This window comes from Mustelus asterias, chromosome 4 (assembly GCF_964213995.1).
Source record: "Mustelus asterias chromosome 4, sMusAst1.hap1.1, whole genome shotgun sequence".
NCBI lineage: Eukaryota > Metazoa > Chordata > Chondrichthyes > Carcharhiniformes > Triakidae > Mustelus > Mustelus asterias.
The window spans coordinates 35,568,567-35,596,189 of NC_135804.1; the positions used below are offsets into that span (position 1 = coordinate 35,568,567).

General features: G+C 38.4%; 1 protein-coding gene across 1 annotated transcript in view; it reads right to left on the reverse strand.

Moving 5' to 3' along the window:
* Positions 1-5,368: 5,368 nt before the first annotated feature.
* Positions 5,369-27,623, reverse strand: part of vps35 (VPS35 retromer complex component) — a 57,762-nt gene continuing 35,507 nt past the window's right edge. The window contains exons 8-17 of the mRNA XM_078210818.1: positions 25,868-25,977; positions 25,624-25,720; positions 22,013-22,161; positions 21,633-21,840; positions 18,859-19,014; positions 14,280-14,402; positions 12,652-12,831; positions 12,107-12,346; positions 11,221-11,364; positions 5,369-8,638 (exon numbers count right to left, since the gene is read on the reverse strand). Of these exons, the coding sequence (XP_078066944.1) occupies positions 8,459-8,638; positions 11,221-11,364; positions 12,107-12,346; positions 12,652-12,831; positions 14,280-14,402; positions 18,859-19,014; positions 21,633-21,840; positions 22,013-22,161; positions 25,624-25,720; positions 25,868-25,977 (1,587 nt within the window). The 3' untranslated portion in view covers positions 5,369-8,458. The remainder of the gene's footprint in view (positions 8,639-11,220; positions 11,365-12,106; positions 12,347-12,651; positions 12,832-14,279; positions 14,403-18,858; positions 19,015-21,632; positions 21,841-22,012; positions 22,162-25,623; positions 25,721-25,867; positions 25,978-27,623) is intronic.

The following is a 27,623-nucleotide window of genomic DNA, read 5'->3' on the forward strand; positions in this document are numbered from 1 at the left end:
CTGGAACAGCAGCTATGCTGACTCTGAGCTCCACAATGGGGATATATATAACATTGTGATATTTTGAAGAGATTGGTCAACTTCTGGAATCTGCTATCCCAAATAATTATTGTAAGTGATGAACCTCAGTGCCAAAAGACTGGTGGGGTCATAACAGAATCATACATATTGACTGCTCTCAGGTCAACAGATCGTATTCAGTCCCCCATAACCAAGTCAACGGTGAAAGATTGCCCAAGATGCAACAACCAGCGCCTAGACCTCTCACAGGTTTGTGCACCGAGAGGTCTTCAGCCATTAGAAGAACAGCAGCCTTCCATCAACTCTATTGCAGCCTCCAGGGCTTGTAATAGCAGTAAATTTAGGAGTCATAATCAGTATGGCACAGGAGAGCATTCAGCTCATGCAGTCTATTCCAGCTCTCTGTACAACATTCAGGTCAGTGCTATTACCCCACTCGACTGTAAGTTTATTTCCAGGCGTCCATCCAATTTTCTTTTGAAATCATTGATCATCTCCCAATTCCCTCATAGGCAGCACATCCAAGTCATTACCATTCTCTGCATAAAAAAAAGGTTCTTCCTCACATTCCCCTTGCATGTCTTGTCCAAAGCCGTAAATCTGTGTCACCTTGTCGTTGTACCCTTATGTAATAGCAACTGCTTTTCTTTGCCTATTCTTGAATATGTCTTATCAAATCTCCCCTCAATCACCATCAATTCAAGGAGAATAATCCCAACTTCGCCAAACTATCCTTGTAACTAAAACACCTCATCCTCGGAACCATTCTGGCAAATCTCCTATGCAACGCCTCAAGGAGCCACACATACTTCCTAAAGGATGGCCAAATTTGGAAGCAATACTCCAGGTGTAGCATAATCAGTGCTTTCTAATGTCCCTGCTTATGTACTCAATATTTCTATTTATCAAGCCCAAGATCCCATAGGCTTTGCTAATTATATAGTGCATGTGAACCACCAGGTTACTCTGCTCCTGAACCTTGTTTAAAGTAAAGCCCTGGGGATTCATAATCTGAGTGGGAAATAAGTGGAAGGCTTTTATTATCTGGTATTAAATAATGCAAATTTGACACTTCGATCTGCAGTGCCATTTAATTATAGTTTCAGTGTACAACGTAGGAATGTCATTTGAAGTTACCTAAATAGTTTGAATGTTCTTCCATTGAAGATGAAGGGAGTAGAGGAGCACACAATAGTAATGCAGATCATCCTTGTACTGAGGTCTCAGCTAGGAGCTGGTCCTCGACTTACCTGGATGTATAAGAATGTAGCTTGCAATAAACAGACCAAAACACCGCATAACTCAATCTGGAGCACAGCACAGGGAACAGGACCCCCACCCACCACAAAGTAGTCCTAACATCTAAATCTCTGCCTGAATAGTCCTAAGGATCTAAGTTGTTCTTACTTTGAAAAAAAACACTGCTGCTTGGGCATGTTGGGTTGCACAATTCAGTCATGTATCTCCAGCAGCCATCCTCAATAGTTCTCATGAGATCAATAACAAATAGAGAAGACTACACTGATTTGAATGTAAAATCATTTGTGATAGCTGCATGGATATCTTGCAGAGCTGCATGATGATTCTGTAATCAGGTATTAACTGTAGACTGACAGCATTGTATCCTGACCCATTTAAACATATTGTATGTGCAATGAGTCACGCACTACATTTGCAGAAAGTCAGTATTTTCACAGTGACTTCATTGCAGTGTTAATGTAAGCCTACTTATGACAATAATAAAAATAAACTTTAATGCAAAATTCACAACCTCAATTCACAAGTTAACTGCTAAGGTCCGTGGGGAAGGTGATGCATTGCTCATTCAGTAAAATGGGTGCAAGCTTCATGTAGTTGTGAACTGCAGCCAAGGAGAGATGAATATGTTCCCAGCCAACCTGAAAGAAATGAGTGGCATAAAAATTTATTTACATTGATGTTGCGAACCAATGGCATGTTATGCCCTACTGGACCAACAGGTTTCACAAGTTTGTTTCTCGTTATTCATTCATAGGATGTGTGCATTGCTGGCAAGGCCAGAATTAATTGCCCATCTCGAAAGATCTCAAGATGGTGGTGAGCTACCTTTTTGATCCATTACAATTCATGTGTGTAGGTATAACCATTGTGTTGTTAGGAGAGAGTTGCAGAGATTTGGTCCTGGGAAATAGGGGGAACAAAGTTTAAAGTCAGAATGGGGCGTGACAGAGGAAACTTGTTCATGGTGGTGTTCAGGTGCACCTGCCTTACGAGTCCAAAACCTGAATACTGTCCAGGTCTTTTTGCATCATGGCATGATCTGCTTCATAACACAGCAATAATGCTCATCCCCATTTCTGATCTTATGATGAAGGTATTTAGGGCTAGGACACTGCCCTGAGAAACTGCGGCAGCAACATCCCAAAGCTGAAATGAATGGCCTCAAAGAAGCACAATTTTTCCTCTGTGCCAGGTATGGCTCTAGCTAGCAGAGAGGCTTCCCAGTTTCCCACAAATTTCACTTTCACTAGGCTCTTGAAGCCATCATCAGTCAGATGGTGCCTTAATGTCAGTGATCACTCTCACCTCACCACTGGAATTCAGTTACTTTACCATGTTTGGACAAAGGCTGTAATGAGGTCTACAGCCTGTTGATCCCGACGGAACTGAAACTGACAACCTGCTGGGAAAAGCACAGCATCACCCCGCTCCTCAGTAAAATATCATTTTTAATTATATTCATGTGTTACAGAAGCTGCGAAGAATTTATAGATAGGTTTCACAGTGGTATTTACAATAACTGACATTTTATTCAGTTGAAGCAAATTAACATTTAAACGTCATACTGTACCGCACTAACAGTATAATTCATGAAAAATCAAGCTTCTGTGAGATCGTTCACCATAAAAAGGACCTAGGTTTATAAAAGTATCTTCCACAACCTCAGGACCTATATTTATAAAGCATCTTTAAAATAAAACATCCCAAGATGCTTCAGGAGGTAGTGTAAAACAAAAATGACACCAAGCAACCAAAGGAGACATTTGGACAGATCACCAAAATCTTGGACAAAGGTAGATTTTAAGGAAAATCTCAAAGCAGGAAAACCAGGCAGTGGAGGTGAGATTTAGAAGGAATTTCATAGTTTAGGATCTATTTGACACCATTGATGCAGTAATTAACATGGGAACACACAACAGACCAAAATTAGAGGAGTGCAATCACAGAGGATTGTAGGGCTGGAAAAAATGAGAAATAGGGAGGGGTTATAGGGAGCCTTGATGAAGGATCATCCAGACTCAAAGCGCTGGCTCTATTCTCTCTCCATAGATGCTGTCAGACTTGCTGAGTTTCTCCAGCATTTTCTATTTTTGCTGTGAAGGGTAAATGACATTTGGTACAAGTTAGGATACTTCAGCAGAGTTTGGAAGAACTACAGAGGGTAGAATGTGCAGACAGGACTGTTGGAATAGTCAAATATAAAAAGGTAACAAAGATGTGGATAAGAGTTTCAGCAACAGAAGTGCTGAGGCAGAGGCAAGCAATGTTTCATTGGTGGAAAGAGACAATCTTAGTGGCACTGTGAATGTGTTTGAAAGTTCATCTTGGGGTGAAATATGACAGGTCACAAACAATCTGGTTCAGCCTCAGTTTCTGGGGTGGAGGATGGAATCAGTGGTGAGGGAGCAGAGTGCATCAGTGACAAGATGCACTCAATGGTTTCAGTCTTCCAAATATTTAACCAAAGGAAATTTCTGTTCATCTAATACTGGACATTAAACAATCTGACAACTTTTAGAGATCATAGAAATCATAGAAACCCTACAGTACAGAAAGAGGCCATTCGGCCCATCGAGTCTGCACCGACCACAATCCCACCCAGGCCCTACCCCCATATATTTTACCCACTAATCCATCTAATCTATGCATCCCAGGACACTAAGGGGCAATTTAGCATAGCCAATCAACCTAACCCGTACATCTTTTGGATCTGGTGTCACGTGTGGAAACTGACGTTGTTTTCAGAAAATGTCATCAAGGAGGCAGCTTCTAGAGGAGAAACAGGCAGGGGTCAAAGGATAAATCTTGGAGGATACCAGAGGGAACTGTGCATGAATGGGCGAAGAAGCCTTGATGCCAATTCTCTGGCTATGATTAGATAGATAAGAATGAGTGGTTCTGAATGTGTGTTACAGGTTTACATAGAGGATGAGATAAGGGGAGATAGGAAGGCAGTAAATCAAGTTTGAGGCAGGGGGGAGAGAAAAGAAAACACGACTCAAGTATTGTACCCCATATGAGAAGCTTCTCAATATAGAGGGAGGAATGGTGTGAAGATAGCTTATTGAGAAAACTGACATGGTAATGAGTGATAGCAGGATTTTAAATGCAAGATGCAAAGGGCTAAACAGAGATGTTAAAAAGTGCAATCACTTGAGATTTGGCTATAACAGCCACACCATTGCTGTGACAGCACGGACAAGGTAAAATGCGGAAAGGTATAGTTAGGCAAGGCACCTTCAGGTGGGTGGAAGGTTACATCACCTCATCAGCTGAGGCAAGAGTAATGGAAACAACAAGTTAAACACATCTTGTTGATTCTTCTACTCATTGGTTACGAGACACTTGGTCAAAATGATTCTTATTACTTGCTTTTAGAATATGGAAGAGTGTGCCCACATTTGCACTGGGACACAAATATTTTATTTTGGAATGGCTCCAATCCATTGGACAGAAATCCTAGTGGTTGTCCAAATGGTAGTTGGTTTTTAAATTACATTTGCTTCTCAAATAGGCACTTGCATACAAAACACTAAGTGTAGACAAAATATAGAGGGGACACAGGGAACACTGATGATTATAACCAGACAAGACGTTAACTCAAGTTCCTTCCATCACACACTCCACCACCTGTTCTTTTAGCTATCTTTCTCTTGTCTGTTTTCCATTCATATTTTCATTTTTGGCCTCACCATTTTACTTTTAAATTTCCATTACAGATTTTCTTACTGGGCTAACAACAGTATACTGATCAGCTATATAGTATATATGATTTGATTATATTGCTATAACATTAATTCTCACTACTTCCTGCAGATACTATCCTGCCAAGTGTTATTGAACAATCCAGAGGCAGTACTTTCCAAAAATACTCAGCATGCACTCCGTCATTTTTAATCATGATCTCTCTCTCAACTCCAAAAAGTGTTGACTAGACCCTAGCCTTATGCACCCTTCTTGCATCCTAATTTAACACTAGTTTACTCAACCATGTCCTAGGCCATCAAGAGTAGCTTTTTTGGAAATATTCCAATGAGCAAGATTTCACTAATAGTTATGCTTTTTAAAACAATGAACACTGCCAGCACTTGGTCAAGCATTTTAATAGGCTTTTTGTTGAATACATTGACCATAATACTCCAGTTAATTTACAAAGGAATTATAAAGCTTACAAGTATGTTACAGTGATTTCAAAAAGTATAATTCATTTCTCAAATTGGGAAATGAATACATGCTCGGTTGCAAGGATACATGTATACAAATACATCATAAACCTCTGAATACAGCAAACACCACCCTTTTATCAACTTAGCAGCTCAAGATTTTACATTAAGTACGTGATGTGCCTACTTTTAGAATAAAGTCTTTACAGCTACTATAGAATTCAACATTACTACTACACCTACAGGATAATAAGGAGGAGTAAGCATTCAAGGGAAGAAGCAATACCAATATCTAAAATAGACAATGCAATAGCTTTCATCATAGATTAAGGAAAATTACTAATAAACTTAGGAAGAAAAACACAAATTAGGGCATTAACTCACCGAAAGCAGTGTAATTCATGTTGGGTAATTCTTATCATCCTGCTAATTAAGACTTCCCTACTCTTAATATGCGAGAAGTCTCTCAACCTAGCTCACCTGCTTAACTGCTGTAGAGTACAAGGCAGATACTGAAAGTGTGCCATTTGTAGACATAGACAATTGGAAAGTTTTAAACAAAAGTTGTTCTGCAGGTCAAACTTATAAATTTGCTTTGGATTAAGAACCTAGCTTCCAATCTTTGCAAATGATTCTCACTGAGCAATTTGAGGTGACTTTGAAAGAAATGTCTTCAGGTGAAAAAGATACAGAACAATATGTGTGTCGCTGATCTAAAATGTGCAAACTAGTTAAATCATTCTAAGACTAGTACAAATTAACATTCAATTGGGTAAATTTGTCATGTTTTGTAATCTCAAACTACAAGATTGCATATTTTAGTGGTATGCAACTTGATATACTATCAAAATAACTACTATGAAGCAAAAACCTCTCAGGTGGCAAACTAAAAATTAGGGCAGGTAGAAACAAGCTGTGGGTTACGAACTGTCAGATGAGATATACATACAACAGATTTACAAGAAATAACATTAAACAAAAATAAAATTGCCTGTTATAAGTCACCACAAAGAGAGTCTCACTTGTGCTGGTACAATTCATAACTTGGAAGACAACACTGATAAATTGGTCAATCACGAAGAAAACTGAACTTCTGTTACATACATGTAACACTTTTGCAATCGAGATTGGAGAAGGACAAGATTGACATAACTCTTGTATAGTTTGAATGTTGAATTTTCTTTTTAGAGGATGTTTAAGAAACAGACATGGAAACTATTTTCATTCAATTGCAAGCAATAGTCAAATCACCACGTTGTAATTTTATACAACATTATGACTTTTATTTTTCGCACAATAATAGGGTGCACTTTCAGGTTTGCCTTTCCCAACTTCTCTCCAATTCTTAACAAGCCGTTTACTCCTTAGGAGTTGGGGTTCATCAATTTAGTGAGTCCAGTTGTCTTCCAATAACTCAACCAAGTGTTCATTGATTATATGTGAGGAAATATAGGGAATGTTTAGCAGGCTATGTGACCACAGAAGCAAAAGTCAAACCTGATCGTTGCACTCAATATCCAGAGTATGGATAGCTACTTAGAGAAAGACACCCTGCCCTATTTTATTTTCCCCAATCTAGTTAGCCATGGTTAACAGCAGAACTTGACCACTGTTCCAATGAGGAAAGTAACTCAACAAACCATGAATATTCCTGGTCTGTATGGCTAAGCTACTCACTGGAAATACTTGCTGAGTTTTGGGATTCTGCACATTTTTTGTTACGCACAAAATATTGTAAAGATTGAGATGAAGAAAAGTGATATACAATGAGCCATTCTTGAAATTTAGTCAAGTTCAGCTTCCTTCAATTTCAATATTTTAAAAATTACTTTTGTTTTCTGGACAAAAAGATGAAATATTCACTGAATCCTTCTTCAGATATCATATATATATCCATTAGAGACGCAAAATACTTAGATCACTCTTCATTATCTCAGTGAGACAAACTTCAGCTGGTTTTACAAAATGATGATAGTTTGAGAATTTTGTCCCGAGTTCCAGTACACTAATCTCAACTGGCTAATTTGTTCCACATATTACAGTATATTGTGTAAAATAGGAGAAATGTTACAGCAAATGTCTTAAAAGATCACAACCACGGAGTGTCAGCACTTCTTCCATTCTAGCTTAGTGTGGTGCAGTTATAAATCTCTGGATTCTAAAGAGACCAGTTATATTAACATATTTTGAAGGACTGAGGAGTGTAATTAATAGCCTGTATAGAAAAGTTACTTATATTACACTCATTCAATACAAATTCTGATACTATTTTTCCTTGCACGTTAACTGTGCCCATGTAATTTCTTGCTTACAATTAGTAGAATTGATATATTTGAATTGTAATATCAGATATATTACAATTGTTATAGTGTAATTTTTAGAGGTAACCGGACTTGTTAACCCACACCCACACAATCTAATCTGCTTATTCACTTCCTTCAAACAATTACTGTTCTATCCAGCAGGATATTTCATAACTTCTATCTTGGGCAAAAAGACTTCCACATGTGCAAATATGTAGTTTAAATAAACCGCTGTCTTCGAAATAAAGTGGCTCCTACAAAAAAATTGTTGAACCACGACAAAGTTAACTGAAACAGTGAACTGTTAAGCATTTTTAGGCATTCAGCTGTAGAGATTTTACAATTAAACTGCAACACAGACAATTTAGTTTTAAAAAACAAATCAACATAGTCGCCTTGATTCATTTTTGCTCAAGTTGAAATGCACGTGAATAAGGTAAATACAAGTCATGCTGCGGAAGATAAACAAAATCTCCCATAATGACATCCTGAAAGATTTTTAGTTTCACTGGCTAAATTCAAAGGAATGTCTTCCTTGAAAGAAGTATTGGTCATTAGATAGAATATAATATATATGGTACAATTCAATGGCAATCCTATTGTCCTGGCATGTCTAAAAGGCACATTCTGTAACCATCTACTACAGAGAAGGAGGTGTGATAGTGATTTTAAATTGTTTTCTGGAATCTTTATAATCTGTGTGGTGCTAGGTTACAAGACAAGACCTTCATAAATAGGTCCATCAGCTTCAGGTGATTCTCTCCGCAGACGCAGATGCTCCAGTGTGTTGTGAAAGTGTTTGTTAATTTGCTCAGTTTCTTCGCTGGATTCTAAGTTTGGGAGATCTTCTCTTATTTTTTGAATAAGCTGATTTAAGACTTGAATAGTCACCTGAAAAATAAAAGGAATTGTTTGCGGTATCTACATTAATCAGTTTGAAATATCATTTTTTTAAAGTCTGTATGATGTTACAGAAAAGACTAAACAGAACATTCTGTTGAAAAACATCAGCCATATTTAAACAAGGGCATTACGCATGGATGGTCTCACCAAGGGGCAACAGGTAAATGAGAAAGGAGGAAAGAGCCAGAATTTGATTCTTGGGATTCCAGAAGTAATAGTGCATGCTTGAGAATAGAAGCCATTGTTGGAGATGCTTTAGCAATGATTATAGAGGTCAAAACAAGGGCAGTCTCACTGAGTTGGACAATGGAGGAGAACAGTGAAGGATAACCATCCTCAACTGTCTCAAAGGTTGCAGAGAGGTCAAGGAAGGGATATCAGATAGAATGTCATATTTGACTTTGGAACGGTTTTGATGCATCGGTGGGGCAGAAACCAGATTGGTCAAGTTCAAATCCCACTTCTTGGCAATGACTCTGCAAAGTCTTTTCAAAATCACTGTGACCTCGTCTTTAATCACCTCATAACTAACCTCTTCTTTCATGGTGCCCATTTTCAATAAGCTTATTTATAAAGTTTTTTTCTAATGTTAAAAACACCACATATTTTCAACTTGCTGTCCATGCTCAAATCTTTAAAGGGCTTAGAGATGGGGAGAATTGGCACAAGAATTAGAGGAATGTAATATCTCATATTACCTTTCTCAGGCATCTATCATTCATGCATGGAACTAAGAAAATTACTATTTTCTCTGGGGAATGAGATAATCACAACTAATATTTCAAAGTCTTAAAAAAGTTTATTTATTACTGTCACAAGTAGCTTACATTAACGCTGAAATTAAGTTACTGTGAAAAACCCCTAGTCACCAGCACCCAGAAGAAACCCACGCAGATACTGAGAAAGTGCAGACTCCGCAAAGACAGTGACCCAAGCCAGGAACGAACCCGGGACCCTGGCACTGTGAGGCAGCAGTGCTAATCACTGTGCTACCATGCCACCCATACTATGCAACAAGTATGTCAGCATCTGTTAAGAGAAAAGTTAATATATTTGGGAAATGCGGGCCGCGATTCTCCCATCGTGACCTGCAACTTTTCTGGCGGGTCGAGGTGGGAAATGCACGTCGCCGGCCTTGTACCAAACTTTGCGCATGTGCCGGGAATGCATGCGCATCTCCCAGAGCCGGCGAACAGTCGCCGGTCAGACCACGCTGGAAACCAGCGGAAAGGCAGGTAAGTAATTTGAATCTTTTAAAAATGTATTTTAATTATGTTTAGCAGGTCATTATGGGGAACTTTCAGGTCCCGATCGAACCCACCCTGCCAGGTGTACTTCATTCTGGCGGGGTTCAGACTAGCTCCCCACGTTCAGGGAACTAGCGGGAGACCCCGCCGGGATGAAGGGGGGCAGGCAGCTGGGGTGGTGCCCCCTGGGCATGGCCACCCTGGCAGTGCCAGCCTGTGTCCCTTAGACAGTGCTAGGGGGCACCTTGACACTGTCCACTGGACATCAGGCAGTGCCAAGGGGGCAGGTCCCCGCTGCCACTCTGCATCAGGATTGGTCTGGGATGGAGGGAGGGTGGCGATTGGTGAAGGCTGGGTTAGGGGTGTGTGGTCTGCCGGGGGGAGGGGGATGTCAGATCGCCACTGTTTGGGGGTAGGGAAAGAGCTATGCATGGCACTTCGGGACGGTACGGGGGTGGGGGGAGTGGAGAAAGAGGTCAGGGCTGGCCTGGGAAGTGCTGTGGGTGTCGCAATTGAGCCGGTGGGGGGGGGGGGGGGGGAGAAGAGGAGTGTGGAAGAGCTGGAGGGGCAGCACTGCAGGGGTCCCAAACCTAGAACTATCAAACTCTGGCGCAAATAGCCCCCTCCCCCCCTCCGGGTTTTTAATGAGATTCACAACTGGGACCTTTGCAGTGCACAGATTGTGGAGATTCAGGTGAGATGCGGAACTGTCAAAACAGTCGGGATTTAGAACAGTTTTCCTGCCAATTCAGCACTTTTGGGAGAGTCGCAGCCAGGGTTCCAAAGGATTGCCAAAAAAGCATGAAAACTCTGTTCCTGAACTATTACTTTGGAAAGATTTACACCCAACCCTTTACACAGCTCATGACTCTTGCCTATCTATAATTCTTCCTGTACCAATTCAGAAATGCAGCGCCTAAGTTATTAAACCCATTCACTGCTTCTTTGCAAGTATGCAGTTGACCAGTGAGTTTTCCTAGCTTCTCCATTACAGTTATTGAGAGGCTTGCCTCCTTCTGCTTCAACTGTAATGATTTCTACTTAAACATTAGCATGTTATTTCTCTTTCCAGATGCTGATGGATATGTGAAGTTGCCAGCTACTTAATGTATTCCAAAATGTGCAATGTTGTTTCTCATGATGGGTGATACCAGTTGAGCACAGACTTTTAAATAGAACTCACCTCGTTCGTCTGTTTGACCCATTACAAAAGGCAATGCAGTTACTCTTTTTAAAAAGATTATACATGTCAGCAAAATTACCTCTATTAATGAGGCAAGTGCAATGTAAATTACAATGTAACAATCACTAGTTTAGGCTTACCGCCTCATTTTCTTTCTCATAAAAGTAGATGTATCGATTAAGGATTTCAGTGAAGAGCTGTACTTGTAGTGATGGATCCATACACTGATTGGCTATCTTCAAAGCCTTCTTAAGGCATTCCATTACTCTCTTGCCATCATGAATCTTTGAAAGAAAAATGGAAATTAAACATGTTCAAATTAAACAACTAAAAAAAAAATCAGCAAAGGAATTCATTAGTATGCAGTATCAGTCGCTTGTGCATCCTTCAGTTATCCAATATACACAGCTACTTTAGAAGGAATATTCCAATACAAGAATCATGTTTTCTCATTTATCTCCAAGATATACGTTTTATAAAGTCTCACTTGTTAAGCCTATAGACGTGTCACAATTGCCACATTGGCAAGCAAGCAACTGCCAATAAAAGGGCAATAAAGATTCTCGACAGGCAGCTAGACACAAGTTGAGTGACAATTAGGCTCAAAGTGTAAGGTTCCCTCAAAAGTGTAGCACAAGGCTCCAGTTTTATATTTCAACGTATAAAATGGTGTTACACCACCTAAAGTGTTTGGAAAAGAGTGAGGTAGAGTACTTCTATCAACTATTCTCCTTGAATATGAATACAACCTGAAATTTCTGTTTGTTATGTGGAGATACCTTGAGCACAAAAATGTGAACATTCTGGAGTATGCAGTTGAATGGAATGTTCTTTCACTGTGCAGTGATTACATTTTGTAGAAATTAAATGGAGGATCAATGCAACTATGTACAAGTTGAGAAGAAATTCAAATAATGCTCTCCAACATTTACAATTCTACAGCAAGCTCCAAAATATGAATATCATGATCAAGCTTCATTGAGTATTTCAATGCTATGGAAGGATAATTGATGCTTATTTTCTTACCTCCTCTCCATTCTTATCTGTGTTCCGCCCAGACCAAAATAAATGAGCACAAATGCTAACAGCACGGCACTGATCTGGCTTTTTAAGTAACTTTGAAGCAGCCAACGCACACTGTGTCCTCAAAGGCTCATGGTTCTCTTCACTGAAACATTTCATACGCTCAAATGTTCCAATTATCAAAGTGATTGCTGCCAGCTGTGCCTTTGAATCACTGATTTCATCTTCATATAAAGAGAATGCCTAGAAAACAGTATTTTTTGTTAAATGTCATCCATACAAGGCTTTGTATGGCACATTCAGAATGCTGGCTTCAGTACAAAATTAGACTGCAACAATTGTGGCAAAAAACTTGTGTGCTGTCAATAATGTGCAAATGCAGAATCTTACTTTATTAGGAACCCTTAAGAGACCTACAGGAGGGAAAGACCTACCAAATATTAACCAGTTATCTTGCTTTCAAAACTGTCAAACACCTCCGCACCTCCCTCCCCACCCCCATACTTGTAAAATTCCTGTCACAAACATGAATTGGTGTTTATCCTTACCTGTGACATAAACTCATAAGCCACAGTTTCATGATTCTCAAATCCAATATCCCCAGCTGCAAGTGCTCCCTGCAGAAATAGGCGCAGTGGTAACTCTGCAAGCTCTGCTTTAATCAGGGCACTGATCGTCTGGTGGGCAAAGGAAAATATCTTCTGGCACTTCTTTTCCCATTTTTCATCCTGTAAAATTAGATAACTAAATAAAGGCTCCAGTTATGAAGAATTTAGCAGTCACTTCTTAAAATTACTTTGTGCCTTTACGCAGCTCACAGCACATGAAAACACTATGAAATGAACTGCCATGTGGCGATAATTCTGACATCACTGGTTTATTAATCTGCTCTTTTTGTTCAAGTACCTGGTTCAAAAGAACCAAAGTCACAAACGTTCAGTTTCAATCTCCGAGCATTGCTGGACAAGACAGGCTATAAACTGATATTCCTACAATGAACAGATCTAATCTTTATTTTATTAGGCTTAAAAACATACAAGGGGAAATGGCAATTGGTGATAATGCTGAAACAAAATCTGCATGCTATGGTCCATATGTAATCTTTTCACTCAAGTTTTCTCAAAAAAACATTTAAGTGTTATGGTCCTGTATGTCATGAAATCCTAACATTTCTATGTACATATTAACCTGCTCAATTAGCGCCTGACCTATATCCTTCAAAAACATTATTCACTGTGGAAATTAAATTTTTGAACAAATTCACTCACATCAACACCAAGTATAAAATTAATTTCCATGTTAACCTATAAATTGAATTAATTTGTTTCAATTAGAAACCACTTACATTCATCTACTTATGCATGGGGAAAAATTATGCCGTGGGACAAATTCTTGCAAGAGAGCAGTTTTCAGTTTGTTCCTCAACTTTTAACTGATTTGGGAAAACTTATATTACACATTGAACCTATTGTTAAGGACTACTTGCTAATCAGTCGTGCAAAGGTAAAACAATGCATTCTTAACAATAAGAAAAGGTTCTATTAGTAACCAATGAGCCACTGATAACGTAACTGAATGAAGTCCACTCAGAAAAGATAGTAAAGCTAATTGCAGGCTAATTGTAAAGCAAAACAGATCGAAATACCAATTCAAAAGCAAGTATCCAGTTCACTATTTTAAAATCGATTTTTACAATGGAATTTCTAACTTTAGTATTCAAGACCTAAATTCCAAATATCCTGTTGACTGTTGTATGGCACTATCCAGCTGCATTTGCTTTCACTCGATTCATCAACACTTTTCAGTTCCCTTTAAGCATACACCATTTCCTTGCTTTTTTCTCCCAACGTATACCACCTCACAATTACATTTCACCTGCCATCTGTCTTCCTAATTGGTTTTGCAGCCCTCCTCTTGTTTGTCACATCTTAGTTTTATGCCTACTGCAAATTTTGAAGTGCATATTCCCTGTAACCAAGTCCAAATCACCCAAATATGTAGCCTTCCCAATTATATTAGTGTAATAAACTGCTCAAGAATATCAAGGTGGCACAGATGCTGGTCTAGCTACGCAAGAAGAGCTTGTTCTCTATTTGAGGTCTGACAATTTAACAGTGGGACAAATGCCATCTTTGCCCATTAAAAGTTTTACATCTATTAAAACCTTCCATCTTACCACTTTTGAATTCTCTTTGTAGCAGAAAGCCAGCTGGTAAGCAGAAAAGACCAGTGGTGGTAAAGTGAAACGAATCCTTTGATTTCCACCAGCACCAAAGTGTTTTCTGGCAGTATTTAAAATCTGTGTAAAGAAGGATGATGGTAAACAGAAAATCAGTAAGAAACACAATTTCCTTTGGAACAAAGATGAAACAAATACAGCCTTCATATAGTACATTTGATCTGATACTATACGTTTGCATTCAAGTTTGCGAACAAGTGCCAATTTCATTACGTTTCTACGATAGGAACTTCAATGGTGACCAAAGGCCACTTTTCAATTTTAAAATTTTGTTTAAACATGTCCCAACATTTCAGTTTTATTACTGATCTACTCAAAAGTATTCCTATTTGCAGAAAACTGTATTGACATTTTAAAATGTCCCTTTATTAAATTCTATAGCAGCCCATTTGGTGATAGAAAATTCTTTTTTTTCTGCTTGCATTTACTTTGAAACTCACTTTGCCTTCGTTTTTTCTTTAATCAGGAAATTAAAGGACACGGGATCAGAATTTCCTGCAAGCTTGCAACATTTATAATGCAGCTATTCCCTCATTATGGTGCAGAAATTCCATGAAATTATGGCAAATGACTTATAATTATGTATATGTTATGTCATAATCTGCAGGGACTTCTATGCTCTGCCTCAGAAACTTTCTCCACCAAAGTTAAATTACTGTAGCTCCGAATTCAAATCAGTGGCGAGATTCCGTTCTCTGAATTAATGCTGCCATGACTGCCACAGTTACTTGGACAACAATGGTGCTGTGCATTCAGTACATTTGTTGCAATCGTAACAGTCATATTGCTTAAATTCAGAAATTGTGTTGCCCTCATTAGATGCTTTATTTAGTTACGTAGTTCTGACAGTCTGGGGTCATTGGCACAAAGTGTATGCAAGGCAAAAGATTTGTATATCTGGTAGGAATAATTTGCAAGTTTCATGTTATAATAGATCATGCCAAGGGAACTATCTTTTGTGATTCAGATTTTCAACCCTATACATTATGTACACCTTACACCTTATTAAAATCCAAGCAGTAAATCAAAAATAAAACTAGGATTCCAGTCTGCTTGATCAACTAAAGTCAAGAAGCAAACCCAAAGTACTGGAGATGCTGGAAATTTGACAAAAATACAGAAAATGCTAAATCGAGGAGAGAAAAGAATTAACATGTTAGTTAATAACCTTTCATCAAAACTCATGCTCAGATTAAATACCCTGATGTAAGATTGCTAATCTGGAATATTAACTGTTTCTCTCTTCCCTGACTTGCTTAGTATTGTAAGAGTTTTAACGACACCAGGTTAAAGTCCAACAGGTTTATTTGGTAACAAATGCCATTAGCCTAACACTGAAAGGTAGCAAATGCTACCAAATAAACCTGTTGGACTTTAACCGGTTGTTAAAACTCTTACTGTGTTTACCCCAGTCCAACGCCGGCATCTCCACATCTTGCCAGCATTTCCTATTTTTATTGAACACCAAAAGCCCCTGATTTCTTTGTCAAACTCAAGAGGAAGGGGAAGGCCTTGTTCCATCGAACGGCAAAACAAAATAATCCTCAAGTCAAATCAGCTCCCTATATTTGGAGTTTGTGCTCGTGTTGAACCTCCAAATATCTATTTTAAAAGCTTTCAGGTCAGAACAGCATCACATCATAACTTGTGTTCATTTTGTTCTGATCCTGATCATTGCGTCCTTCAATTCCTTTTTTGAACAAATTCAAGCACAAATGCGCCACTGGCATAATGGGGAGCAAAACAATTTCACTTGTTATATTCGCATCAACTCCTACCTAGTGTCTACTAATAAATATTTGCAAATAGCTATTGCTGTAACATTACTCAAGTTACATCTGACATATAAATGTTCTAATATTTAAAATGTGATTTTCACCTTCATGCAGAGAAATCAAACAGTATATTAGGATTATTTTCTGTTAAAATTCTATAAACACAAAGCTAAAAAGAAACATATGAATTTGTAGTTTTAATGTGTACATTTTCAAATGTGCTACTATTGATTTGTACAATTTCCATATTTTTCAATGAGCTTATGTCACATCACTTATGTCACATGTTTTTTTGGTCTTGTATTGAACATATTTGTTGAGCAACCCCTAATGATTAACAAGGAAGTGTTACTTGATCAGTATGAACTTTGATACAGTGGAATGATTGAAACATGCAAAAAAAAACTAACAATGAGTCACAATGAAATGCAATAACTGATCCAATTCATAAAATTCTAATTAGCAATATTTATAAAAATAAATTGCAGTCTAGGACAAATCTGTTGATCCAGCAAACCTAAATGTTTAAGAAATCAACTATTTGCAACATGTATTCAAAAGTGTCATTGTTATTTGAATAACTATGGGGTGCAATTTGATCACCCAGGATCCGCCTGCGTAAATTGTTCAGGCTTGAAATTTGATGGAAGTGTCTCAATATTTTATATTTGGAATAATCTACCTACAGCATGGCTATAACTGAAAAACAATTAGGTAAGTCAAATAACAAAATGACTTTTCCCTTTAGATGCACTGTGCCATGCTATGTATAACTTCAGTTCAGTCCAGCGTACTGCATTTACTTTATATCAAAACTCAATGAAACATTTCTCAAAACATATATGGATGGGCTTAAAGTTTTACTGGATTTTATGTTAGTCGTTGTCCAAGTGTTAGGCTGAAGGAAATCTGAAAGGGAAGGACTATAAAAATCTCTACCATAGGCTTGTCCAATGTACGTGGGCTGTATGCAAACAAGCGAACGACTGGGTAGGTGAAGGCGAGCGATTGTTTCTTTCCTTAAAACCTCAACCTTTTTAAAAAATTCAGTTGATTGTTGTGCCTAACCTTATTTTTCCGAAATTTGCTCATCAGCCCCTTCAAATGAGAAAAATACACAAATATGGCCCCCAGAATGAGACGGTTGGACAAGCCTACTCTAACAAAAGCCACCTAATGTTCCTTCCATTTAAACTAATGGGAAATGTAGAGAGTTTCCCTGGCAACAGGTATGCAATTTTCCCAGCCCCCCTTCAATTACTTTTTTTCTCTGGGCTCCACCCTAGGGATGCTTAATGCTCAGGCATTAAAGATTTAAAAAAATTATTCCACTGATTTTTTTTTTCCAGTGCAGCAAGTTAACTTACAACTGTCAGAGGACATAATTATCACATGCACTGACACAGCTAACCACAGCACCACACTAACTCACGTCTGAGCATATTTATTTCCTATTTCTCTCAGGAGCTCAGCAAGCATAGCACACCAAAACCACATTTATGCAACACAAATATCCAAGAGTAGGCTGCAGTCATGATCTTCCAACATGGGATTTCCCAATTCAACTTTTTTTTGATCAAGCACTGAACACTGGCCAGTAAACTAGGGATCAGGGGAGAAATGGCTCAGACGTCTCTTGCATACTAATATCGAGTTCCAGACATTACTGGGTGCTCAAAAAAATTCTCATTTGTTAGGCTATGGATAGGCTTCGGTTCAATGAGTCTTAAAAAATGGGAGGAAATTGCTTTATTAAAATTGTTTCACCTTTGGAAAAAGATTTTCCATTCCTGCAAGTGTCAATTTTAGGTATGCAAGTCTTCACAACAACTGTATGACATTCCCAGTGAAGTGAAATTTTGCTTTCCTATTTTATGTAGCCAGTGAGCGACACATGCAATATTTTTAAACAAACACTGAGACGTTAGGCATCACTATCTTTGTGCATATAAATATTAACTCAGTTTAGGATTTCATATTCCACATTATAATACTCCTACACAATTCTTCCATAATATAAATCTGTGATTAAACAATTAGAATGTTGAGCTACAAGTTATGTACCAGTTAAACTGCCTGGCTAACCCAGGGCAGTGAATCTTGTGAGGCCTAAAAGATAGATCTTTCGAACCAAACTATAAATATAGGCCAAGGAGACATTGGTTCAAGTTAATAAAATGTTTATTCAGGACTAATGTTGGGATGTTTTTCTAGAACGATCAATGCATAAAATATACTTACTAGGTGAAAATCCTAGAATTATTGAAATAAATTATGGGGGAGTGATAGGAGAAAAGGAAAACTAGGCAGACATTCTGGGGATGCACTAAGTTGAATCAAATTGCTTGGCCCATACATTTTAAATGTGAAACACAATGTTTGATTGGCATTTATACTTCATTACTTTTAACAGACAATCTTCAGCAGTTCAACTGCATTAGCCTGCACTGCGTTGAGAGAAGAGATGTTATCATATACGCATGGCTCACAGTTTCTCAACCAAACACTCGCATTAAAATTAGTTAGCTGGAATTCAAGATTGTGCAGACAACAGTAAAAGCAAATCTTGTGGCAAGAAAACCCAAGTGTGGTTTTATTTTTGAGTAAAGAAAGGAAAATGCTTAACATAAAAACCTCACGTAAAATCAACAGCCAAAATTACTAGGCATAATGTAAACAACTCCATTCATTTGTTAAAGGAAAAGAAAGATACAACACCTAAATTTGGCAAGTTAACGTACCAGATACTGTTGGTCAGGATCTTCAGATTGAAATAAATGGATAAATCTACCAACAAGACTTTGCTCGTCAGCAAAATCTTCTGGGTCAGGATCCTCTGCTGGCTGATCTGGCTGATCCTGAATCAATGTTGACACCAGGTTCAGTATAGCATCCACCTGTAGAAAGAAGCAGACATCTGTTTAACAGCTCAGGTGATTCTACAATTTTACACAACAACTTCACTTAATATGCAACACAATCACTATCCAGAAATAAACAAAAAAGCTGGAAATATTGAAATCAGACATCATCTGGGGAGAGAAATAGTTAGATTCAGAGACATTTACAGCACAGGTGGCTATTCGGCCCATCACACCCACACCAGTCAAAGATCTGACTACACTAATCCCATTTTCCAGTGCTTGGCCCATAGCCCTGGCAGTGCAAGCAAATGTCTAAATACTTCTTAAATGTTACCAGAGTATCTGATTCAACCACCTTTCAGGCAGTGAGTTCCAGACTTCCACTACCCTCTGCATGAAAAAAGCTTTTCCTCAACAACCCTCCTACCTCTTACCTGAAATCTATGCCCCCTTGTTATTGACTCATCTACTAATGGAAAAAGTGCCCATCTACCCTATCTATGCCCCTCAATCTTATACATCTCTTTCAGGTCCCCTCTTAGCCTTCACGGCTCCAAGGAAAACAGTTCCAAGCTATCCAATCTCTCCTCTTTGCCAAGACTCTCCAGGACAGGCAACATCCTGGTAAATCTCATCTGCACCCTCTCCAGTGCAATCACATCATTCCTATAATGTGGTGACCAGAACTGCACGTAGTACTTCAGTTGTGGCCTAACCAGTGTTTTGTACAGTTCCAGCATGACCTCCCTGCTTTTGAATTCTATGCCTTGGCTAATAAAGGCAAGTATCCCATGTGTCTTCTTACCCACCTCATCTACCTGCTCTATCACCTTCAGGAATCTGTAGATATGGACTCCAAGGTCCCTCTGATCTTCAGTACTCTACAGGGTCCTACCATTCATAGTGTAATCCTTTGCCTTGTTAGCCCTCCCCAAGTGCTTTCCCTCAATTTTCCCAGGTTAAATTCCATTTGCCACTGCTCTACCCAACTGACTAGTGCATTGATACCCTTCTGCAGTCTACAGCTATCGTCCTCACTATTTGCCACCCTATCAATTTTCATGCCATCCGCAAACTTCTTGATCATTCCACTATATGCGAGTCCAAATCATTAATGTACACCACAAATGGTAACAGCCTCAGCACAGACCCCTGCAGGGTCCCATTAGAAACAGACTTCCAATCACAGAAACATCCCTTTCCCATCACCCTCTGTACTGTAGGAAATGTGGCATCCAATTTGCAGACAAGCTCCCTCAAACAGCAATTTGATCTGCCATTTTTGTGATTCTTAATGTGGGATAAATATTGGTCAGCCCTTCTTTACAATACCATGAGATAATTTATGCCCATTTGAGGTGGCAGATGAGTCCTAGGTTTAGTATTTTATCTAAAAGATGGCACCCCCAACACTGCAATGAAGTGACAGCATAAGTTTTTGCGATCACGTCTCTGGCGTGGTTCCTGAACTTAAGAGATTTCAGCTCAAGGCGGTGAGAGCTTTACCGATTAAACCACAACCATAATATGAAAAGTTAACATGAAACTATTCATTATGGCCATAATTTTTACAGGTGGAAAAAAGTTGTTACATAGGGACCAAATCATAACAACAACTGATGAAGATATATTATATTTCCTTGCACCATGCAATCAAATTTTACTGTGAAAATGTATGCAACATCATTAAATTTTGCTGGATGAACAGCACTGCATGCTACTTATTGCCAAAACAAATTTCACATTTGCCAGTAATAATAGAGGATTATTTTCAGATGATATATAGTTGTCCAGGTAAATAACTTTATTGTACTGTTCAAATATTTGTTATAGATCACTGGAAATTTTAAAATTTATATACAGTTTTGTCAAACACAACTGGCTGATAACTTTCTAAACAGCAAATATTAATGAATACTGTAACTTTGTAAATGGAGTCTTACATTCAATACTACATTCAACATTTAGAATCAAGGAAAAAAATGTTCAAATGCTAAGAGACTCAGAAGGAAAACAATGCACTTCCATTTGTCCATCTTAAATAATTTCATGTTAACGTTACAAAGCATTCTCGTGTGCCTATTTCAGTGCTACAGAAAGGAAGTGATTGGACTAAATCAATAGACACAGGGTAATCCAATGTAATTTAAATTCACCAGCCCTTTACTGACATTCTCTACAGTCTTGCCCTCCCATCTTATTTCCCCTCAAGAGGGTCGAAATTCTTGCTTTTGAGTTAATTTGGGAGGACAAATCCTCCCGCGGAAGATTTTGAAGTTAATGCTTTTTTAGACAACCAAATTTCAAAAATAACACTAATATTAGGAATCTTTAAAATTAATATGATACATATTTTTCTTTCAAATTACTGATTTTCCAACAAATTCAACTTATGTTGTAAAAAGTTATCAGTTTTGGAAAAGCTGTACACAGGTTCACAGGTTTTTCTCTTTAAAATATATCTCTCATTGTACAACACTAATTTCCAGTCAATTTCTTAAATATATCCTAAAATCCATTTGTAACAGTCAAGATGCATTTTAAAATCAACAGTTTGTTTTTGCATTACCTGCTTTTGCCATCATTTTAACCCATCATACTGTTAAAATAAGTTATGTGGCTCCGCTTAAGACACATGTATTAAATATTACCTGTTCTTGTCCAATTATCTCGGTGTTGTACTCAAGCGCATTGCTTAGTATGTAACAGCTCATATTTTTGCGTGACTCATAATCGAAGTATTCAAACAAAGGATGGAAGTGTTTCAATTTCAATACAGTCAGGATGTTGTTGTAGGTGTCAATGGGAATCTTTAGAAGTCGTGTTAATTCTTTGGAAACTGCACTGCTAGTAGCAATACTAAATGTGGCAAGGAAAGAAATAAAAAAATTTGATAACAAGCTCTTTCATGGCTATTGAAAGCCAACATATTTGTTTAACTGAACAGAAGTACAGTTTAAGATACAAAAATGTGACACAGCAATCTTAAAATTCCTATGATAAAAGTATACTTAAGAATGAAAGTACATACTGTTCGAGATTGAGTTTGTTAAAGATCTCCACAGTTGTTTCAAGAACTTTATCAACATAGTCCACCCGGTCAGGGTAACACTTCATGGCCAAGTTGATAAGAGATACTTGTAAAGATACCACATCTTCAGATGGCATATCTTGTCTTGACTGCAAATATAACCAAAATAAAATGAGAATATTTGTCCTTTTTAAAACACATTTTAGACAGCATTTTTAGTAAATGGCACAGCAACTGTAGAGCACGTTAGACAGAGGAAAGTTTAAAATGACAATCTGATAGGTTACCGCAATCATGCAAAATGTCAAGCTTCTGATCAAATTGTCAAATTTCCTTTGCTACTTTTAATACAACTGCATAAGGCAATTAGTGAAGAGGTCTTGTGGCGTAGTGGGTAGTGCCCGTCTGAGCCAGAAGCTCCAGGTTTGTGTGTCACCCCAGGATTTCACAGCCAAGGAAGGTGCATTCCTAATGTGGCCAACATGTTGAGTATCGACCTACAAAATCCTTCCAATATGCCAAGGGCAGGTGGTAAGAGCTGGAGACCCTCCTGGTCAGCCATGCTTGGTGTAGAATAACACCCCTCAATCTACAAGACTCTGGCAGCAGTCTAGCAATTTGTTCCAGATAAAACTTGTTATGGGAACAGATGAAAGTTAGCCTTGTGCACCACTAGGTGCAGAAAGAGAAACAACAACAAGGCAATTAGTTTAAAAATAGTGTAGGATTACACATTTAGAAATAATGCAACATCACTATTCTTAAAGTCATTCCCAAGCACCTGGTACAACATTCCAATAAAGTATGCCTGAATCTGACAGTTGAAGAATAATGACATGTCTATCATGGCAAAATAAAAAGACTTCATAAGGACTGTGTCAAGGCAAGGCTCTCAGCACATTCAATGCTCTTCTGAAGTTAGTAAGAAGTTTAACAACACCAGGTTAAAGTCCAACAGGTTTATTTGGTAGCAAAAGCCACACAAGCTTTCGAGGCTCTGAGCCCTTTCACCTAAAGAAGGGGCTCAGAGCCTCGAAAGCTTGTGTGGCTTTTGCTACCAAATAAACCTGTTGGACTTTAACCTGGTGTTGTTAAACTTCTTACTGTGTTTACCCCAGTCCAACGCCGGCATCTCCACATCATGACTTCTGAAGTTACTCAGGCACAAAGGGAATTTTACTTGACATTTGTCCATTTTACACTGCAAGGGTTGGTAACAGACGGCATTGACGTCAAGTGTCAACCAGGAAAGCATTCTACCTCCAGTACAATTGAACAATGGAAATAATTTCAGAATCAGAAAATCAGGCCCAGTGAGTCCATACCAGCTGTTTGTCAGAGCAACTCTCATTACACCCATTTCCTTACAACCTTGTATCAAGTGCTTCAAATATTCTTCAGATTTGTTCATACAAGATATAATGGCTTCTGCCATTATATCCATTATTTACCATGGGAAGTGGTTCCCATGGTAAAGCATCCCACGCACCAACAATAACTTGAATTTGTATAGCACCTTTAACGTAATAAAATATTCCAAGCCAAAAACTAACATTAAATCAAAAAAAGACCTATTAGGATAGATGCCTAAAAGCTAGGACAGAAGTAGGTTTTAAAGAGCATCTTAAACCAAGAGAGAGAGAGAGGGAGAAAGCTCTTGCGTTTAGGGTCTTGGTGACTGAAAGCATGGTTGTCACCCATGACTCAGAGAAGTGGGGATTTCTCAAAAGCCAGAATCGGAGAACTGGAGGAAATTACATAAGTAGAGTACAGTGCGGTGATAGAAGTTTGAAGGATGAGAAGTTTTAAATTAAGGCAACAACTCACGTACAGAAACTTCCCCTCAATCTGTGATGTTCAATTGAAGATCCCTAGCCACTGACTCCCAACCAAAAGTAACAGTCTTTCATTATTCACTTGATTTCCTTCCATAAAATACGTTACCCCATGTTTCATATCAAACTGCATCGCCCACGTACCCACTTCATGATCCTTGTCCAAGTGTTTTTTTTGGAACAGATCCCCTAATTGCTAAACTTCTTGCTTGTTTCACCAACAAATCTTGAGGCCAGGTTTTCTGTATCCATGACAAAATCATCCAGAGACAGAACAAAGATGGACACAGAACTCACTCCTGAGGTGTACTATTTTCAACCTTTTAATCCATGACACTACATTTCTTTTCAAGAGACTTATTAAATAAGTAAGAAGTCTCAACACCACGTTGAAGTCCGACAGGTTTATTTGGAATCATAGCTTTTGAAGCGCTGCTCCCTCATCAAACGTTCCGAAAGCTATGGATCCAAATAAACTTGTTGGACTAAAACCTGGTGTTGAGACTTCTTACTGTGCCCACCTCAGTCCAACGCCAGCATCTCCACATCATGGCTACTATTAAATAAGTGAATAAGTTGCATGCTCTATAAATGCCTTCTGAAAATCCAAATTAATTACAGCTGCTGCTTTCTCTTTACCATCTCAGGAGGCCATCGATAGTGAAATTATACATCCCATTATAAGCCTGTCCTGTCATGCAGAAGTAATGGCATGGAGTCAGAATAATTAATGGTCCAGCATTTGCAATCAAAGTTACAACACAACTAATAATGTCACTATTATTTATGAGCAAATGATGCAGACCAGTAGTTTAAAACATGAAATCCCAAAAGTTGCTGCCCGAATTGTGACATGCTGCCATTAGATTCTCAAAAAACACTATTACAACCATAGCCTACCTTTTGAGGAATTTCTTGTATTTATTTATTAATTATTCATTAAACTCATCATAGAAAGTTGTCCTGACATTACAAGTGCAAATCCCTTGTTTAATGAAATGCTAAGTATTAACTGCCAATCAGCACCTCTATAATGTGGAGTCTCATTCCTTTAGGAAGCTTTAATATCAAATTTTAAAAATTCTCTTATTTTTTCCTTTGTCTCTCCCCCCACCTCCCCTTAATCCAATCTTTATTTTCCTCTTTCTCGTTCTGTACCTGATTTGATATTGAATTTACCCATTTTATTCATTTGTCTCCTCAGTCTTTCCTGTGCTTATTTCCTAATCCTTACATTTCATTGGATTTAGGAGAGATTCTGTTGACTGTCCTGTTCACACGGATCCCAGATGCCCTGTTTCACTTACTGCACTGCTATCAGCTTGTATTTTCAACAAGTTTGTAATCAAAATACATTTGAGTTGAAGGATGCAGGGGAAGTCTAACAGCATACATTGTTAGATGCCTGCAAGTTTAACTTCTTGCCTGTATCTCTGCGACCCGTAAGTATATATTGCTGTTCAGTTGCAGCTGAAGACATAATTTGCTAAAGTCTAGTTATTAGCTCACCCTCGAGTAAAAACACAAGTTATAAATGCTTTTCCAGTTCAAGTAAATTTCACATTTTAATGGAATGCCAATTTATTGACTAGGGAAACATTCTCACGGGTTTAAATTTCAAGCAGACCTCGTGTAGTTTCGTTAGTGAAATAGCAAACAACTAAGTTTAGGAAATGGTAAAATTGTGAAAGCATCTGAGACACACGAATTACTGATATTCATAAATAAAAAGCCATGGACCAAGAAAGAAGTCTTTGACAATAAAAGCAGTTTTACCTGTATAACTGTTGCTACTTGTTGGGAAAAGATGTCAAACAGTTTTATATCAGCAGGGATCCCGGGACCATCTTCACGATGTGCAAACAAAGCCAACCTAAAAATTGCAAAAATGACCACTGAAAGCAATTCAAATCAAGTAAAATCTCATTGTTTATTTAATGAAACTACAAGGAAACCTACTGGAATCCAATTCATAACTGCAAAGAAACCACTGGGATCCAATTCCTATAAGCAGTCTTACCGATCAATCAATGCAATGATAATGTTTTTCACATTAACACTTTGGTGGAGCTCTGCACAAGAACGAAGGAATGGATTCAGCGTCTGCAGATGAAACTCATCAGGGAATACCTGTAAAATAGATAACCTCATTACTTGAAAAGTTTTACTAAGATTGTTACAGATTTGACACAAAATGCATGGTGTGCTCATGGATCCAGTACAAGATGGTAGTTTAATTGCAAAAGATGCAGTGCATTTACAGTATAGCTGAGAAATCATTGTGGTTGTTATTCAAAAGGACTTGGAAGCTGTACTATTTCCACGTCCTTCGAGGTACAGTCTTTAGCTTACCTCTCATGAAAAATAATTCACAGCCCCAACGCTTATAGTAAGATCAATGTCTGGGATTCCAGACATGCACCACTCTTTCAGCTGAAAGTCAGCATACATGTTTCACACGATCAAGGATACTGCACTCTTCGTGTAACTGCTGGTGTTTAACATTCGATTAAGTTCAGAATTTAGAAAGTCTGTGAAGAGATCTTGGCGAGTTTATCGTATTAAACTTCTGTTAGTCTATATGCCAGTATTAGCTAGGAGTCTCCCAAATAAAAAGGTTTGAAAACCACATTATTAATGAAGTACCTCTCAACAGGATTGATGGACAAAATGGAAACATGTAGCTAACGTTGCTTGAAAACAGACATCCATCCTATTAACTGAGTTATCAACTTTCTAAGCAAACTTTTGATCACTTGCTGTCTTTCCTAATAAATGGAGCATAGCTTAATTCATTCTTTAAATTCAAGAGTTAGGGCTGCAGTGACAGGGAAAACTACAGGATTTCAGTCCCACAGATGAGAATAAAAAACCAACCAAGAGTCACCATTGTGTTCTAATGCAGCTCTCATCATTAACCCCATTTCTATGCATGTCCTATAATTATTAGTAGCTCGGGAAGAATCTCAAATGATTTTGCAACCATGACCCTCTGGATTGGATTACTAGTTGGTCAAAACCTAATAAGTCAAGCTTTGTATTTGAGTTTGTTTAGCCAGCTTAATTTTACCCTAAAACCATAAAAAACTGGAGCAGAATTAGGCCATTCAGCCCATTGAGTCTGCTCCACCATTAAATCATGGCTGATATGATTCTCATCCTCATAACATGGGATCCCCTTATTGATCAATAACCTATCTCTGTCTTAAAGACACTCAATGACCTGGTCTCCACAGCCCTCTGTGGCAATGAGCTTTCAATTTATATTCCCTGGTCCTAGCTTCGTGTAGTACAGCAAAAATCATACTCAAACCCGATCACTTATTAGTCTGATCGAGAATGAATATACAGGTCACTCTTTCAAAAGTTTGAGTTTGGTGATACAGCAACTACAGAGGGCTCACACATTTAGTTGCAGTGCCTGTGATGTCAAAGCCAGCTGCCATCATCAAACTCTGCCAAAGCAAAAATGTTGGGGAGAGGCCATTTCCTGCATTCACCACGCTGGAAAATAGTGCAAGTGGTAAAGTCCAGAAGTAACAGCAAGTGCTGGGAACTCTCAGGGAACACCTGCAAATGGAGGAGAAACAGGTCTTGGGCAAAGAGTGAATGCAAATGGAGGAGAAACAAACTGCAGCTCAGGAGAGGTGGTGAGCGAGAGGTGGTGGAAAGAGCAGGGTGCTGGCCAATAGGTCTGCTCTCTGAGCCGCAGGCAGTGAAAGCGATGACCACATTCAGGCGCAGCAGTACTGACAGATAAATGGGAACACTCCAGA